The 20005-nt window shown below is 42.3% G+C and overlaps 1 protein-coding gene across 1 annotated transcript in view; it reads right to left on the bottom strand.

The window, feature by feature from the left end:
- The window catches only part of LOC146821707 (uncharacterized), an 857433-nt gene that overhangs the window by 609317 nt on the left and 228111 nt on the right, over window positions 1-20005 (bottom strand). The window contains exon 4 of the mRNA XM_085612743.1: window positions 16732-18810. Coding sequence (XP_085468869.1) covers window positions 16732-18810 — 2079 coding nt within the window. The remainder of the gene's footprint in view (window positions 1-16731; window positions 18811-20005) is intronic.

The following is a 20005-nucleotide window of genomic DNA, read 5'->3' as shown; positions in this document are numbered from 1 at the left end:
CAGACTGCGCTGGATGGAGAAGACCAGATGTTTCCACATAGGTCTCAAGTTGATGAAAAACCACCTTCTCACAGACTTTTGCCATAGCTGGAAGAAGAGAAATGGGGCGGTAGCTAACAAGCTTAGTTGGGTCTAAGGAAGGTTTTTTCAGGAGTGGTAGGAGTTTGGCCTGTTTCCAGCTCCTTGGAATGACAGCAGTCTGTAGGGATAGGTTTATAATACTATTGGCCTCGCGAATGACCACCTCAGCGACACCAGCAAGCACCCTGGCAGTAACGGGGTCAGATGGAGACCCCGATTTGAGGGATTTGGGGATGGCCATGGTATCAAGACCGGCTACCGGCACAAACTTTGTGAATAGAGGGGTGGAAGCAGTAGAGGCTGAGGACAACGAAAAGAGAGAATCACTCAATGGAAGAGGGTTCGATCCAAGACTGTCTTGAATCATCTGTGTTTTCTCAATGAAAAAGGAGGACAGTTCCATTCAGATGAGACTGGGAGGGTCGTTTGTTCGGTAACAGGAGACAGAAAACTTCTTACAATGGAAAAGATCTCTTTACTGTTGTTGCTAGCTTTAGCGATTCGCTCAGCATAGAAGACGCTTTTAGCTGCCCCAATAGCTGCATAGTAATTCCTCTGGGCTTTACGCAAGGCAGTTTTAGCCAAGGGACAGTAGTCCCGACGCCAACGTTGTTCCAGTGTTTTACAGGCCAGTTTGAGGTCTCTAAGAGAGCCTGAATACCATGGTTTGGATGGAATTATTCTCGGAAGACTGGTAGAAGGGGATTTAGACACCGCACCAAATCCTTGACTAATCCATGAGGAAAAACTAACTACCGCACCTTCTGGATCATTGGAGACCGGAGGGCAGGACGTCAAGAGAGCCTCAGAAAGGGCAGGGATGTCAATCTTATGAGTCGATTTATTATGAGCCGGGAGAGAAGGGGGCGAGAATTTCCCTATGGACCAAGAAAATGTACCAAATAATGGTCTGACCAGGTGACCTGCAGAGGGTCAAATGCCGATAAAGCAAAGTTGGAACAGACCGAGTCGATAATATGACCCCCTTGATGAGAGGGGATTTTATCCACTGTGTTAGTTGAGCCAGATCAAACAGTTTAGTAGCCATTTAATGATTTTCTTCAGCATGCTTAGGGTGTGGAACAGGATGAGGCCACTGTGTTGACTTGGATGGCCATGTCCAGTTTGTTGCCTATGATGATTCTGAGGTTTCCTGCTTGTTAGCAAGGCATAAGAGTGGGTCCCAGGTCTGTGGACCACCAAGTGGAGTCTCATGGTGCAGTATCTTCCCTGAAGACCACTAGTTTAATAGTTCAGTTTGAGGCAGTTGGATTTAAGACAGGTTGCTACTTAAATCATACAATCATTTAATAAACTTCTTCTGGGTGATTGGTGTTTTGTCCAAGAGGCACAGTAACAGTTATCCGTCATCGGCATATGTGAGGATGTTTATGTTGTGAGTCTGTATGACATCGACCAGTGGAAAAATGTAGATGTTGAAGATATGGTAGGTGGGAGAGTAGCAAGCTCTGCTGTCATGTTCCTGCCTATGAGTCCCATAAATAAAAAACTTCAGGTGTTCTCTGTCCCAATTCAAGCAACTTCTGATAATAATGCAACACTTATGTTCCACCAGGGCTGGTCATGTTAACCATTATAGCAATGACGAAAAAAAGAAGACACGCCTCTCCATACACATGGTATGATAAAAGGATTCCTGGGACACAGGCACAACTCTATGCATCTTGAATGACAGTCACCAATAACTAGTGGCTGTAAGGCTGGCTGATCATCATGTGATTGATACATACAATAACCATAGGCAGAGGAAACGCTAATCTTTTGCTTCGCTGTGTAGGTGTGGCATAATCTCTGCAGTATAAATAAAGCTGTCTTGAGCAAGATTTAAACAAACACATTTAAAACAGAAATGGTGAATCTGAGAGCTACTTACATTCATGGGGCCCTAACATTAATTAAGGAATCACATTTATTTCTTCAAAAATAGAAATATCACTTTTTTGTGAATTCTACTGGAAATGATCTCTTGAATGAGGGTTATACGGGCTTTTTATCTCTGGATTGAGGAGTAGTTCATGTTCAAGTTTAAGTTTATTGTTGCAGTTATTTAAAACCATAAGAATTTCACATATTAAAAACTAAAATCATAACATTTTATAAACATCATAAAAGTTGGATCCAAAAAGGAAATTTGGACAAGTCATTCAGCTTGTTTCCTGCTAACATACTCCTTAGGGTGAATTAAATAGATTAAAACAGTGTTGAAGGGACCTCTTTAGGCGGCGGTGCGATGCACAGAACATAGGAAATCTCATTGGAGGTACCCAGGAGAGAAGAGGCAAGTTCTTAGACTTCTAATCGGTCTATTCATGTACTGGCTACTTCTTTCCCTCTGCTCCTGGGGTGCCCCGTATTATGGCCGCCATTTTGTGAGCTTGTCTCTCTCATTCTCCTCAGGTGTCAGCGCTCCTAAAATGCTCTTTCGGTCAGTCGGTTTTGGCTATTAGGAGCTAGTTCCATAATGAAAATATGCATATTTCTACAATTTTCTGATTTTAAAGGACATTTATCTATTGTTTGTGGGAATTTGGACTAGTTTATCTATTGCTGCTATTGTTTTTTTTAAAAAACGATTTTAACTGGGAATTTTAGTCTCACTTACCCACACGTCTTCAGCACGCACTTCCGGACTCCTTGGGGGGACACACTAGACCGCCATTCTGTGCACGGCACGCTCTAGTTGCCAGGGGCTGTGGGCTACTTAACATGCGCGATGGGCCGACGCGCAGCAGGTTAGTGATGAGTGGTGGCGTTTGCATGCTACTTCTCAGGCTGTATTGAGAGCTCATTTCTTTCTTTTAAAATTGCCGAATTTGCACTCGTTTATCTATTGCTGCTATTGTTTTAAAAAAAACGATTTTAACTGGGAATTTTAGTCTCACTTACCCACACGTCTTCAGCACGCACTTCCGGACTCCTGGGGGGGGGACACACTAGACCACCATTCTGTGCACGGCGCACTCTGGTTGCCAGGGGCTGTAGGCTACTTAACATGCGCGATGGGCGGACGCGCATGGGTCGCGTCCCAGAAGTGGCCAGCACCAGCCATGCTGTCCGTTGTCCACAAGACTTGCCTAAGGCCCGTTCGGGGCTTAGTTGCACTGAAATCCTGGCAATAGGGGAACGTATGGGCGGGTGTGGCCATGACTGGTGTGTCCTGGACAGTATGTCAAGAACATGTCAGGTTTGCAACTTTCATTTTAATCACACCTCGGGTGATATCTCTCATCCTAACCAGGCCCGGGGTGCCTCTCCTAACTCCTGGCGGATTCAGGCCGCTCTAATCAATGCTCGTCCCTAGTAAAGCATACATGGGATATATTTGAGCTTTTGGTTGACAGCCAGTTAGATCTGCTAACAGAAACATGGCTCAATTAGTTCACGGCTCCTGCTATTGCACTAGACATCCCTTCAGGCTATAAAATTGCCAGAATGGACCGGATAGCAGGCAGAGGAGGTGGGGTGGTGTTAGTTTTCAGAGATAATTGGATCTTTACGCAGGAAGAATCTCATGATATCAAGGATGGGGAAGCATTGGACTTCGCCCTTACTATCTCACCCCATTTTCTTCTTGGGGCTACACTAATATATAGGCCGCCCAGCCATGCGGGCTCGTTTCTAAAATCCTTGGATGAAGCCATTGTACCTAAGGACTTGCACTTCGCTAATTTTTTGTTACTTGGCGTACTTAATATTCACTTGGACTGTAAAGAGACGGCTGATACTAGTGAATTGAAGGACACCCTAGACCTTGCCCACTTGACGCAATGGGTCAACTCCCCTTCACATAGCAGGGGCCACACTCTTGATGTGATTTGCTCTAATTTCTCCCTAACAGTTCAAGATCCTCTTCCGGTTACATGGTCTGATCACTCTCTAAGCAAAACCAAAGGAAATGATGGACGGAGTGTTGAACATTGCAAGCACTCACCCCCAGTCAACTGATCTGGGATTAATCCATCACCGTTCTTTAGTCCACTCTGCCACCCCAGTTCAGACATGGCCATATGCAAATCAGTCTCACCCTGTGCCTCATGGGAACAGTCCAGCACGAACTGCCAAGCCATGTCTTCCCTGGACCGGAAACAAGCTTCCTAGGACCGGTTTCTGGCATTTCAGCCATCTTCAGCCAGGTTTGCTTGAATCCAGTGGCAAAGTGAGCAAGGGACTCACGTCTGAGCATACCCTGCCAACTTATGGCGAACAAAGCAAAACCAAAGGAAATGATGGACGGAGTGTTGAACATAGCAAGCACTCACCCCCAGTCAACTGATCTGGGATTAATCCATCACCGTTCTTTAGCCCACTCTGCCACCCCAGTTCAGACATGGCCATATGCAAATCAGTCTGACCCTGTGCCTCATGGGAACAGTCCAGCCCGAACTGCCAAGCCATGTCTGCCCTGGACCGGAAACAAGCTTCCTAGGACCTTTTTCTGGCATTTCAGCCGTCTTCAGCCAGGCTTGCTTGAATCCAGTGGCAAAGTGAGCAAGGGACTCACGTCTGAGCATACCCTGCCAACTTATGGCGAACAAAGCAAAACCAAAGGAAATGATGGACGGAGTGTTGAACATTGCAAGCACTCACCCCCAGTCAACTGATCTGGGATTAATCCATCACCGTTCTTTAGCCCACTCTGCCACCCCAGTTGAGACATGGCCATATGCAAATCAGTCTCACCCTGTGTCTCATGGGAACAGTCCAGCCCGAACTGCCAAGCCATGTCTTCCCTGGACCGGAAACAAGCTTCCTAGGACAGGTTTCTGGCATTTCAGCCATCTTCAGCCAGGCTTGCTTGAATCCAGTGGCAAAGTGAGCAAGGGACTCACGTCTGAGCATACCCTGCCAACTTATGGCGAACAAAGCAAAACCAAAGGAAATGATGGACGGAGTGTTGAACATTGCAAGCACTCACCCCCAGTCAACTGATCTGGGATTAATCCATCACCGTTCTTTAGCCCACTCTGCCACCCCAGTTCAGACATGGCCATATGCAAATCAGTCTGACCCTGTGCCTCATGGGAACAGTTCAGCCCGAACTGCCAAGCCATGTCTTCCCTGGACAGGAAACAAGCTTCCTAGGACCGGTTTCTGGCATTTCAGCCGTCTTCAGCCAGGCTTGCTTGAATCCAGTGGCAAAGTGAGCGAGGGACTCACGTCTGAGCATGCCCTGCCAACTTATGGCGAACAAAGCAAAACCAAAGGAAATAATGGACGGAGTGTTGAACATTGCAAGCACTCACCCCCAGTCAACTGATCTGGGATTAATCCATCACCGTTCTTTAGCCCACTCTGCCACCCCAGTTCAGACATGGCCATATGCAAATCAGTCTGACCCTGTGCCTCATGGGAACAGTCCAGCCCGAACTGTCAAGCCATGTCTTCCCTGGACCGGAAACAAGCTTCCTAGGACCGGTTTCTGGCATTTCAGCCGTCTTCAGCCAGGCTTGCTTGAATCCAGTGGCAAAGTGAGCAAGGGACTCACGTCTGAGCATACCCTGCCAACTTATGGCGAACAAAGCAAAACCAAAGGAAATGATGGACGGAGTCAGGCCGCTCTAATCAATGCTCGTCCCTAGTAAAGCATACATGGGATATATCTGAGCTTTTGGTTGACAGCCAGTTAGATCTGCTATTTATAACAGAAACATGGCTCAATTAGTTCACGGCTCCTGCTATTGCACTAGACATCCCTTCAGGCTATAAAATTGCCAGAATGGACCGGATAGCAGGCAGAGGAGGTAGGGTGGCGTTAGTTTTCAGAGATAATTGGATCTTTGCGCAGGAAGAATCTCATGATATCAAGGATGGGGAAGCATTGGACTTCGCCCTATTTCTCTCACCCCATTTTATTCTTGGGGCTACACTAATATATAGGCCGCCCAGCCATGCGGGCTCGTTTCTAAAATCCTTGGATGAAGCCATTGTACCTAGGGACTTGCACTTCGCTAATTTTTTGTTACTTGGCGAACTTAATATTCACTTGGACTGTAAAGAGACGGCTGATACTAGTGAATTGAAGGACACCCTAGACCTTGCCCACCTCACGCAATGGGTCAACTCCCCTTCACATAGCAGGGGCCACACTCTTGATGTGATTTGCTCTAATTTCTCCCTAACAGTTCAAGATCCTCTTCCGGTTACATGGTCTGATCACTCTCTAATACATTTTTCTTGGTTGATTACATCTCCAGATCCGCCCTTGAGGCTAATTGAAGGCAGACCTCCCCCTCGCCTAGAGCCGGAAGCTTTTGGCAGGGTTCTGTCGGAATTACGCCCACTGGCTGGGAGAGACTATCTGAGGCAGTAGGAAGCTTTCACAATTGGATTGTGAGAGCGGTGGATCAACTGTCTACACCTCAGGACCATAAAAGAGTAAGAATGACCCCGTCCAAACCGTGGTTCTCCGAGGAACTTAAAGAACAGAAAAAAGCGTGTAAAAAATTAGAACGCAGCTGGCGACAAGCTTATTGCCCACTGGCCAGATTAGCACTTAGGAAATGCCAGAATTGCTATTATGACGCAGTTAAGAGCGCCAAAAGTCAGTTTTAAGCAGAGCGTATTGCTCAATCCAGGAATAATTCAAAGGAAATCTTTTCGATTGTCCAGAGTTTTCTGAAGCCGGCTGCAGAATGTAAGGTTGCCCCCGCCTCCAATTCCTGGTGCGAGCAACTCTCTGATTTTTTTATTAATAAAATACAAGCAATTCAGGATAGCTTGGGCCCAGCTGGCTCGGGCCTGACAGAATATTCATCCCAGGCTGTCTGTGAGCCTGATCGCACTCACACATTTGTTACAGTATTTATGCCCATTCTGCTGGCCGATACCTTGACTATTCTTAAAGCACTTAAATCAGGGTCCTCGGCAGACCCTTGTCTTGCCAGGCAGCTGGCAACAGTGGCGACAGTTGTTAATCCTGAAGTTAATAACATCATTAACTTGTCCCTGCAGTCCGCCACGGTGTCTGTGGAATGGAAACAGGCTAAGCTACTACCCCTGTTAAAAAAACCTTCATTGAACCCTGACATCCTGGCTAGTTATCGACCAATCTCACTTTTACCAGCTGTGGTGAAGGTATGTGAGAAGGCAGTCTTTAAACAGCTGTCTGCGTTTATTGAAACATCTGGTGCTCTTCACCCGGCTCAGTCCGGTTTTAGAGCCTCATATAGCATAGAGTCTGCTTTGGTCGAGATAACAGAGGCTATTAGGGAGTGCTGTGATTCTGGTGGCAGAGCGGCCCTGGTTCTATTGGACCTCTCTGCCGCTTTTGATACGGTTCCACACCGTCAGCTCTTAGCATGCCTGTCTAATATTGGAATCTCAGGCCAGGTGTGGGACTGGATCAAATCTTTTTTGGCCAATAGATCCCAACAAGTGTGGGTACCACCTTTTTCATCCGCACCAAGAAGCATTACTACAGGCGTCCCTCGGAGCTCAACGCTGAGCCCTCAACTTTTCAATGTGTATGTGACTCCATTGATATATCTGGCGGAAGGATTGGGTGCCAAAATTATAGCTTACGCTGATGACACCCAGCTGCTTTTCACATGGAAAAAAGATGAGGCATCCTTGGAATCAGCTAGAAACTGCCTGACGGAAGTTTTTAATTGGCTGGCACGGGCCCAACTTAAATGTAATGAGGAAAATTCGGAGGTCCTCCTCTAAGGGACCTTTCCGCCGAATTTTCGGGATGACCTGTAGCCCGTGGGCTTCCCCAAGCGAAAAATCCAGGGTAGTCCAGCAAAAACCCTAGGGGTATGGTTCAGCGAGGACCTCCGATTCTGAACTCAGATTAATAAGTTGGCAGGAGTGTGCTTTGGTACATTGAAACTTCTCAGGACGTTTCTGCCGCTCCTCCCAAAAGCAGCCAAAGAAATGGTGACCCGCGCTCTCATCTTGTCGCGGCTTGATTATGCCAATTCCCTTTACATCGGCCTCCCTTGCTACCAGATAAAAAAGCTGCATACTATTCAGAACGTGGCCGCCCGAATGCTATTAGGCGTCTGGCAAAGCTTCGGAATCAAGCAATTTCTTTGCGACTTACACTGGCTTCCTGTTGACCAGCGCTTCTTGCTTAAGGCACTAACTATCGCCCACGGTGCCCATTTACAAGTCCGGACCCTTTTACCTTAGGAGGCATTTCAATTTTTACACGCCATCTAGGCATCTCCGGTCAACGGGCCAATGCCTTGTTGCCATCCCACGTTACCGCCTCGCCAGAACGGGAGGGAGCTCACTTTCCGTAAGGGCGGCCAGGGCCTGGAATAGCCTGCCCTTTGAGCTCAGGAACAAACACGATCTGAGGACGTTTAAGAAACAATTGAAAACCTTACTTTTTGATTAAGTTACTTAGCTGCTATTTTCACCTCTGCTCACCCCCGCTTAGGCCTATTGTGCCGGGACACTTCCGGGCATCTTTGTATTGTGAAGCAGTGTTTTGACGATATAGACCCATGGAATCTGAGAGACAAGTTTATTGCACCTGACTATATCTAATTGCCTGCTAGGTATATCATTACCTTTGCACTTTCCTTATTTCAGCTGCCATTTTGTGGGCTTGGTTTCTGTCATCACTTCAGGAAATGTCTTTTGTCTTTTTGCGCAATAAGTCTCACTTCTACTACACTGAAGTATTTTATTTACCATGCACTTTGGGAAAGGTCTATACATTTCTATGGAAAGACTGTTTTTTTTTGGGGCGCTTGCTCTTTCGCACAATATTTTTCCCCTGGAAAACATTTAAAATGTCCTCAATCTGCTTTAAACAGGGATTCCACGCATTCAAACAAACCTCAAGGGTCTACAGGCTCTAAAGCTAACGGTCGCAAAACAACACGAATATATGAGTAAAAAAATATCCTTCCTCCCCAAATAAATCACCTCTTCCTTTGACCTTAGAGGATATTATGGATGAACTGAGAAATATTCAACCTTTCATGACGGATACCACTGCGACGCTTCATAGAATTGAAGAGAAATCGTCTGGTCTCGACTCACGACTTTCAGATGTAGAACAAAAGATCAGTAACGCACAAGATGTTGTTGCTAGAGTGGACATTTTATCTAAAGAGGTAGCTCTACTGAAGAAAGCAACAGAATACTTGGAAAATCAAAACAGATGCAACAACCTAAAAATGTATGGAATTCCGCAAGGCTATGAAGGCTCAGATGTGATTACTTTCTTGAAGGTGCATATTCCACAACTTGTCGGTTTTTCGAAATGTATAGACCAAATATTCAAAGGGCTCACAGGATAGGTCCTCTCAACGCATCAGCCTCAAAGAGACCTTGTGGAATCATTGCCTACTTTCTCTTATACTCAGATTTAATGATGATTATTAATGCGGCTAAACAACTTAAACAGATGCTCTGGTCAGGTCAAAAGATGTCTCTAAGCTCACAGCCAATCAACGAAAAGAGTTTCTAGACCTCAGACCCACGCTGCGATCCAGGATTGCTCACTGAGGTCTCTTTTATCCCTGCTTTTTCAAAGTAACATATAAAGACAGAACATTCACCTTTGAGGACCCTGCAGAGCTCAAGAAATGTATTCACGTGTATAAAGGAGAAGATATGGAACTTATTAAAACCTAATTGTTCTCTTACATGTTCTCTCACTTTTACTCCACAGGTTCCTAATCGTATCTTGTTTGACGATGATGTCTTTGTTCCCGTTTTCCATCTGTTTTATTGTTTTTGCATTGTCCCCCTAAATGTTTGGTAAGTTCCCTTCCACTGTGTTGATTATGTTCTTTTTTCATTATTACCATCCTTCATTTATCTGTTGACATCACACCTATTTATTCTCGGTGTTCCTCTTTGGGGCGGCTATTGTCCTTCTCTCCCCCTTCCACTTTAATGTTCTTTTTGTTTGTGACCACTATGGCTAAAGTCCTATGGCTTTTTGCCATCTTCTCTACAGTTATGCTTTTCTTGTTTCTCTTGCACCTTTTTTACCTCTTATCCCCTTTCTCCTCCACATTCCTTTCTTCTTTTTTCAGCAATATAGTACAGCTTTTCTTTCCACATATACATTTTTTGTGGTTCCTTGTTATGTTCTACCTGGCATGTATGGTTTTAGAAAATATGTTGACTGTTATGTCTCCTTTTCTATCTCTAATTTCTTATTTCTCAAATTCTTTGGTTTAATATTGTTTCTTCATTTATTGGCATTCTTCCCTCTCAGGACATGTATTTCTCTCTATCATTTTGGTTTCTGCATATCAAATATTTTATTTACTTTAAGTTTCATGTATTTTTCTTATAACTTCTTATATATTCCCCAGAGGAGTGGTTTACATGTTATTTCATGGAATGTGAAGGGCATTCGTAACCCTGTCAAAAACAATGTGTTTTGTCTCACCTTGGTAAATTGAATTGTGACATAGCGTTATTACAAGAAACTCATGCAAATGAGCAAGATACACTCTCCTTACACAGACAATGGGTTGGAAATGTTTTTTATTCTCCAGCAGTTAATAATAAGAATGGTGTGGTAATATTGTTTGACAAATCTTTAAATATTCTTTTTCTAAATGAGGTTAAGGATAACAATGGTAGATGGCTTTTACTGAACATTAAAGTAAGTAATACTCAGTTTTCTGTATGCAATGTCTACGATCCTAATGGTATAGACTTAGTATTTTGGAATGACTTTTCCACAAATTTGATAGTGGGTGGTGACTGCCACCAACTAATGGACTCCTTCTTAGATCGGAAGTGCCAAACCAAATTTATCACAAATAAAATGCAAAAGCTATTACTTCTAGAGGGTTGACAGATGTTTGGAGAATTTCTCATCCTGATGTCTTGGAGACCTCCTTCTTTTCCCTGTTCATAGGTCTCATTCTCGTATAGATTACATATTCTTTACACAATCATCTCTTCAATTTATGACACATGCGGAGATAGGCTCAATTCTTATCTCTGATCATGCCACTCTCATAGTAGACCTTGAATATCCCACCTCCATATCTATCTCACATAGATGGGGATTTAATAACACCCTTTTGTTAGACACTCAATTTAGAGAACAATTTTCATTGTTTATACAATAATTTTTCAAAAATATTCTTCCCTCTGACTCACAGATAAACTTTATTTAGGATGCTTTTAAAGCAACTACCAGGGGATTTTTAATGATTTTGTTGGCCAAAAAAAATAAGGCATTTAAAGATGCAACATTAATTTTAAAAACAAATCAAAGCCTTAGAACATGAATACTTTACCTCAAATCGTTCTGATACTTTGTCCAATCCTATTAAAGCTAAATTGCAATACAATAAACAGTTCTGGGACAATGCTTGCGGTAGTCTGCTTAAATGTAATGTAAAAATGTACGGTGGTCGTAATAAAGCTGGCAAATCCCTAACTAACTACCTTAAAATTAAAAACTGAAATCCAAGATTGTTGCTATTACGGATAGCACAGGGGTTAGACATATCAATGACTCTAAGATATTAGAATGTTTTACTGACTTTTATACTACTCTGTATACTCCTGAGTCCCCCCTTCATCTGATCAGATAGATGCCTATTTTCAAGCCATTACCAAATCCTCAGAAAATCATGTTGACCTGACATCTCTCAATAGTCCAATCCTAAAACAAGAAATTACAAATGGTATTAACCAACTTCCAAAGGATAAAACTCCTGGACTGGACAGATTTACTGTGCGTTTCTTTTTGCACTTTAAACAATTACTTGTTCCTCATCTGCTACTTCTCATGAATCACTTTTTAGCTACTGGAAAAACGCAAGGTTCCTTCACTCAAGCTATGCTCTGCTTGATTCACAAAAAGGACAAAGACCCCTCTTATTGTAGTAATTACAGACCCATTTCCCTAATTAACACGGATCATTCCGGATTTAAATAATATATAACAAACAGGGTTTGTAAAGGGACGCTCAATTACAGACAATTCCAGAACCTTCCTTAACATTATTCATTTAGCCTCCAAGGCTGACTAACCAGTTACTGCAATAACGTTGGATGAAGAAACAGCTTTTGACAGAGTAAATTGGAAATTCATCTTTGGAGCATTAAAATGGCACTGCTTTAGTCCTCACATTAATCATTATATTAACTTGTTATACTCTGCTCCCTCCACCTCCATTTGGGTAATAGTTGTCAATTATTTCTCGCTTCATAGAGGAACTAGACATTTATTCTTGCCAAAGAACCTTTTTGGGAAAAAATGAGTAGTTTTCCACAGTTTACAGATTTCCAATTAAAAAAAGTTGATATTAAATTTACTGCGTATGTGGACAACATCTTACTGTATCTATCTAACCCTACGATTTCTTTGCCGGCGTTTCTATCATTGTTAAATGAGTACTCCACAGTTTCTGGATATAAACTCAACATTGACAAATCTGAGGTTTTACCCTTAAATAAACACTGTCTCCCTGATATGTTTAAAAATACGGGGGTCAAACGGAATTCAAAATGTATTACATGTTTAGGTATCTCATATACAAAAAACATTAAAGAAACCATTAAAATTAACCTTGCATATATAGTTACAAAACTCTTGGCGTTAAGTGATAGTTGGTCCCCAATATTTTTATCATGGTGGGGTAAATTAGCAACAATTAAAATGATGTTGCGTCTGATAATTAATTGTTATATGTCCATGCTCCCAATTGACCTTCCACCCTTTTTCTTTAAAACCATCAATCGTTTCTTGATCAAAATCTTACGGAATAATTGCAAGACTACGATCTCAATAATACGATTTCAACAACCCAAAGAATTAGGAGTAGTCAATTTTCCCAATCTTAGACGATACCACTCTGCATTTACATTTAAACAAATTTAGACTTTTCTTTCAGACAACCTACATTCAGTATTAACTGAATGGAGCTTATTAGAACAGACCCAATATGCACCATTCTCATTAAATGCGTCATCCTTTTATCTCAGCCTCCTAAACGCTTTTTATCTCCTATTCTCACCCATTCTACTATTGTAGCCAACTCTCTGGTTACTGTCCATTTCTCTCAAACAGACTCTTTTGCACAGATTCCTATTTGATATAATAAACACCTAAAGCTTAATAACAGAGTTCTTTTTTGGAAAGAATGGATTGAAAAAGGCATTATCACTATTGAGCATTTAATGATTGATGGGTCTCTTATGGGCTTTTCTGAGATCCCAAAAAACATGCCTCTTGTTACACTCATCTTAGAAAGTCTATTCTTCAAGTCCTTTCTCAGAACTGTTCCTTGGTTCCACATAATCAGACCCCATCTCTATTTTTGGATCATTCCACTCTGTTTATAGTATCTGCTATTTACAAGATGTTGTCTCATCTTACTGATTCGAAAATTAAATCTAAGATAGAAATTTTATGGGAAAAAGTTTTGTAACAAGAACTCTCTTTTCAGACTTGGGACTCCATATGGGCAAAAATTCACACTTCCTCGCGAACAGCAAGTACAACACAGACATGTACAATTTCTGTAAGAGGCTGTTTCTTACCCCCAAAGATCTTCATACGTTCAAGTTGATGGTTAATACAAAATGCTGGTCTTGTCATCATGAAAATAGTGATTTATTACATATGTTCTTTCTTTGTCCTTTAGTTAATAGATTTTGGTTGCTTTTTTGGAAGAAATTGAATGAAACGTTGTCCACAAATATTTCTTTTGACCTTTCACACATCTTTTTGGGTGGTTCCTCTTCTACATGGAGTGGGCAAGGGAGTGTGGGTAAATGTATTGATTTGTTCATAACTATTACCGTACAGATTATTGCCACAAATTGGAAGTATACTACTAAATCTTTTATACTGCCTGTTGGAACCTTCTATGCCATCATCACAGATTAGATCATGCTCATGCCACCTCAATACCCTTAATGATTAAAAAAGATTTACTTTGGTCACCACTCTCGACATTTCTATCTAGGATAGTTGATCGACCTATTGAGATGATAACCAGATTTGAACCTCCTTAATTGTTATTATGTTTAATCAAGTTATTAATGTTAGTTTTGCAATGCTGTTCTGCTTATTACATGCTTCACATTATTTATTTCTCTCCCTACCCTTCCTCCCCTTTTTGACCCTTGTTTTAAAATGCTAAATTGCATATACCTACGTAAATTGTTTACATTGTTCAAATTGGTTCAGATCTAGTGTTTATTATTATTGTTCTCATTTTTCTCTTCCATTCAGAGTACTTAATTAGAAGTTATTGAAGTGTTTGAACATTATATGTTTATTTTATTCTTATGTTTTACTTTGAACATTATCTCAATAAAGCATCGTAAACTTTGAAAAAAAACAGTGTTTTTGCAAAATAGACAGACATTAAAATGATACATACAGGGAAGATAGCAAAGTCATTTACCTTCGAATTACCCCTCCCCCTAAACAGCTTAATATGAATTAATGGTTGAGAGCTGCTGTGGTGAATAGATCCTTCTCGAACATTAACCATTTTCTAAGAAAATTGACTAAAGTGAGGTTGAAAATGGGTTCGCGAGGTGCCTTCATGGGCAGTCATTGCATAGCAGTCATTGCAGGCAGTCACTGCGTAGCAGTCAATCATCATCGTCATTAGCTATTAGAAGTACAGGAGAACCCAAGCCAAGATTGAAAGCTGGAGTAGTGCTTGTGCAGAAATTTAGCTAGACCACTGTGGAATTTTTCTTTTGTTGCAGGTACAACCCAGGTCAGTTTTGTAGGGTTTGTGTGACCCTGGGATACTCGCCAATTTGGTGCAAAAAAGTCAGACTGCTGTGAACTTCTCTACACCATAGAAACACCCCGGGCTAATTTCATGGGACTCTGAGCTTCTTGCTAGAGGCCGATGCCAACCATTTAACGAATTTGCAGTTGTGCTGCGGGTCACTGAGTTTAAGGCACACTATGATGGATTCCCTGCACATATGAATGCCTCTGTCATTGAAGCATCTCTTTAATTATTGCAAACAAAACTTATGCAAAACAGCTGAATGAGGTCCTCTTCTTTATCCTTGCAGAGCCTGCATGATGTCGACCCAGAGTGTTTTTATGCAGGTTTATTTTCTAGGGCCAATATGTTGCCCATGTGGAGGGCCATAAGGCTGCGTTTGATGCGTAGCCTTATGACCCTCCGCAAGGGCAACAACCGGAGGAGTAACTTGTGACAAGGAAAGCGAGTGAGATGGTAATGGGTGAAAGAATATGTTTTCAATACAAATTAGTTAGTAGTGAGGAAGTATAGTGACAGAAAATAGCATTGGCTGAAAGTAAAGGTTAATGTTGAACATCTCCATAACCAACATGCTATGGAGCGGAACAGATGCAGAGACAGTTGAAAGCAGGATGTTAAAGATAAATATTTATTAACAAGTACAAGGGATGGTAGTGAGTCGATATTTTGAAACTGTGGAGTACACAGATTATGAAAAGAATAGAGGGCAGTTGTGTGTACAGTCTGTAAGTGAAGAAAAGAAAGTACATTAATTGGCTATTATAGCAAAAGAAAAGACAATGCCAGGTACTGTGCAGAGAAAGTACTAGTCTGCACTGCACTTAGGCCATTATAAACAACAGCAATAAAAGATAGCAGAAACCTCGAGGAGCTTTCTCACGCACAATATCCTCCTGCAACAAAACTGACCATGGACAGAGGCAGGAGACATTAAAGCACAAGATAATATTTTCAAAAATAAAATATTTTCGATTGTACAGAAAACCAGAAAACCTTGAGCTGATCATAAAGATTATTACCAAATGGAATCATTTACCCACCACAAAGCACCTTACCGGTTCACTGATCACAGATGCATTTTTTAAGAATCAAATATTATAGAGAAGATATATTCCCGTTTGTGTGATTCCATTACAAAATCGAATTCTATCTGATTAATTTTCAGATATATTGCATGGTATTGTTTTACTTTTAGCGTAACATTGGTGCAAACTTGAAAAGGGCAAAAATATCTCTGATTTGTGTGAGAGGGAGCTCGAAGAGGTCTTGATCATCCACTGGATCCTCAGAATATTGGTGTGATATTTTGGAGGCAATGCCAGCCACAAAGATGGCAAGAGATCATCATGGTTAGCCATATCTCATATGTTGAAATCCAGATCTTCTCTCTTATAGTACATATCAGACATTTTATGGAACCGATTTACTGGAACGGTCTCGGTTGCTGTATCATACAAGGTGTAGATGTTTTTAGTTTTAAATTTGTTTAACTTGTATAACTTCCTCTACAGTAGGTAATTTCTCAACTCAGACAACAAGGTGTATACATGTGCAGTCCCATTCGGCGAGATGTGGATCCTGAATATCCACTACAGAATATTGTGGAACACTGGAAACAGGATATCGAGGGACAAGCTAAGTATGTATAGATTTTTCATACCTAAATCTACATGTCCCTTGAAGGTATGTATAGCTTCAAGGGACATGGATGTGGAGTTACAAGTAGTAAATCTTTACGTTTCCATATGCACTTACTTTTCAATATTTTGTCCCTCAATATTCTGTCCACAATATTAGTGTACCCTGATTTTACAGTACTCACTATGCCAGAGTACAATCATTCAGCCAAGATCTGACCATGTTCTTAGAGGGTGTGTTACATTTTACTTATGATTGAGATTAAGAAGGTAAAAGACAGAATCCTTACCTGTGCACTGAGAGCCATTGAGGTAGAAGCCAGATCTGCAGACACAGCTGAAAGACCCAGGCGTGTTAACACAACGTGTTCGATTATCTTCGCACACATTTCTCAGGCACTCGTCGATGTCAGAACAATGTGATTCATCTCCTTCAAACCCAACGTCGCACACACAGGCGGGGGCTCTTCCTTCGTCGTGACATAAAGCTCTGGGGTGGCAAGCAGGAGCACAAGCAGAGCTCGGGACGCTGCAGGTGCCATTCCTCACAAGCGTTCCATTCAAGCAGGAACAAACATATGAACCCACTGAGTTTATGCATATTGTACTTCCGGGGCAGCTGCCATTTTTCATAGTACATTCATTTTGATCAACACACGTACTTCCATCCCCAGAAAAGCCATTGAAACACTGACACGTGTAACTGCCTGGTTGGTTTGTGCAGCTGGCGTATCTGTGACAAGCTGATGGGCTGCTGCACTCATCAATATCTGTGCACAGGGTGCCATTTCCCAGATACCCTGTCCTGCACGAGCATGTATATGAGCCAAATGTGTTGTCGCATGTTGCTTGGGAATGGCAAGGCCTGCTTTGGCACTCATCGATGTCGCTACAACGGATGCCATCGAGTTTAGAGAAGCCTGGTTTGCACAGACAATAAAATGATCCCAGAGTGTTGATGCACTGCTCGTTGGACTGGCAGACAGCACTGCCAGTGACACATTCATTGATGTCTTGGCAAACTGTGTTGTTGAGCAGCTGAAATCCACTGGGACATTGGCACTGAAATGATCCAGGAACGTTGAGGCAGATGGCGCCATTCAGGCACCCTCCATTGTTCACGCCACATTCATCTACATCTTGGCACTGCGCGACTCCATCGCCGGTGAATCCTTGTTTGCAGCTGCATTTATAGGAACCAATCAGATTGGTGCAGAGCCCATTGACATGACATCCCCCGTTGCTCTGTAGACATTCATTAACATCTGCACAAATGGTTCCGTTGCCACTAAACCCGCTTCTACACTGGCAGGCGAAAGTTCCTGGAAAATTCTGGCAGTTTGCATAGGAGCTGCAGATTCCAACTTTGCATTCATCAATGTCCGTGCAAGTGGTAGCATTTAGCTCATAGCCTGGGGAACACCTACACAGAAAGGAGCCATCTGTGTTCACACATGTTGAATTCCCTGGGCAAATGGCTGGAGTCATGCATTCATTTATATCTGTGCACTGGAAGCCATTTCCGGAGAACCCAGCCCTGCAGGCACAGCTGTAGCTACCCAAGAAGTTCAGACAGGTAGCCCCATAGTGGCACTTGTTCACAGTTGAGCATTCATTGACGTCCACACAAGCCAAGCCGTTTCCACTGAAACCATCTTTGCAGATGCACGTGTATGATCCCGGTGTGTTGGTGCAATTGGCATAAGGGCTACACGCCTTGTTTGCACACTCATCATTGTCCACACATTGGATTCCATTATTCTGGTACCCTGTAGGGCACACGCACTCATATGATCCTGGCAGATTTCTGCAGGCCTGATAGCCAGCAGCCGCTGAACAGAGTCCAAACATGTCAGTGCATTCATCGATATCCAGACAGAGATAGTTCCCGTTGCCTTTGTAGCCTGAATTACAATTACACAAATATGACCCTTGTGTATTTATGCAAGTTGCAAACCAGTGGCAACGGCCTGAGCTTTCACACTCATTATTATCACTGCAAGTAAAGCCATCCCCACTAAACCCAGTTCTGCACTGGCAGGATCTTCCTCCAGGTGTATTTGTGCAAAGCGCGTCAACATGGCAACCACCGTTGGATGAGAGACACTCGTTGATGTCATTGCAGGTCCTTCCATTACCTGTGTATCCGACTTTACACAGACACGTATAGCTGCCAATGGTGTTAAAGCAGTTTGCTTGACTATGGCACTCGTGTAGGGCAGTTGTACACTCGTCTATGTCAGTACATTCAATTCCATTGCCTGAAAATCCATCTCGGCAGACACAGGCGTAGGCCCCTTCCAGTGTTCTCAAACAGTCTGCGTCGTTACTGCATTCAAGCCCATCTTTTTGGCAGAAACTTACATCAGCTAGAATATTCAAAACATTTTTGTGATTATAAACTTAAGCATATAACCTGATGTGCTCTATTTTATATCACATCTTGCTAAACATTAAGCCTGCTACTGTGCACACAAGGCAGCCTATTCACACAGGCAAATCTACATAAATCTACATGTATAGATTTACTACTAGTAAATGTACTTTACACTTTTGAGCAAATGTAATGCTTTCAGCAATTTACAATATCTGAGTGTTAAGTGTACTGAAAAGTGTAGACTCACATTTCAACACCCTTTGAACCAGGAGGGGGAGTGTAATTTAAGTCCAGCATGACATTTGACCAACCATTAATACAGCAACACCATCCCATGGAAAATAATGGAGGTAAGGACTTAAAATGAAACATCTTTTAATTAATGATGGTGGTGTTTTAGAGTGCTCCGTATAAAGAAGATGCTCTCTACCTAAATTTGGAAACTACTCAGGGTTCCCTACTTTTTTTTTGCATAAATTATGTGTTACTCTAAGCCTGAATGGGTATTGCTTTGACTTATCAAGGGTTCTCCCTTGTGTTTGAAAAAGGTATGTCTCTCTGACAAGGTCCAATGAGAGTGAAGCACATGTTGGGGACTGCTTTTTCACTCTAAGTTGGTGTGGATGGTATTCTCCAAAGCTGTTATACTATGTATGCCTAAAGTGACAAAAGGCTTTTCTCATTTTTCAGCTTATCAAGGATGGCACTAGCAATTTGTGCTTCAAGACTTTGCTGCAAAGATTTCTAATGACTTCAACACTTTTCTAGCTTTGCATGCATGGCACTATGCTAATCCTATGCTTAGAAACTCTGGTAGAAAAACAGACATTTGAGGTCAGCAGTTTGGGAGTGTTGGGGTGTTGTAGAGGAGTCCATATAAAGGAGCTTCTATCCACCTAAGCGTGGGAGCAATAGAGGGTTCCCTACTTTCTTTTTTGCAGAATTTATTCAGCACTTTAAACCTGAAAGGGTGTTGCTTTGATTTATACTGGGTGCTCCCTTGTGTCTGGACAAATCTACCTCTCTCTGACAAGCTCTAATGAGAGTGAAACATGTGTCAGGGACTGCTTTTGCACATTCCAGGTTGGCCTGGGCGGTATTTACCTAATCCCAAATTGTAATACTATACATGGAGCATTAAAAGGCTTTTGACATTTTTCAGTTCAGCATGGATGGCACTAGCTATA

This window comes from Triturus cristatus, chromosome 6 (genome assembly GCF_964204655.1).
Source record: "Triturus cristatus chromosome 6, aTriCri1.1, whole genome shotgun sequence".
NCBI lineage: Eukaryota > Metazoa > Chordata > Amphibia > Caudata > Salamandridae > Triturus > Triturus cristatus.
Note: the sequence above shows the minus strand (reverse complement) of the source record. Positions and strands in the feature narration are given on the sequence as shown.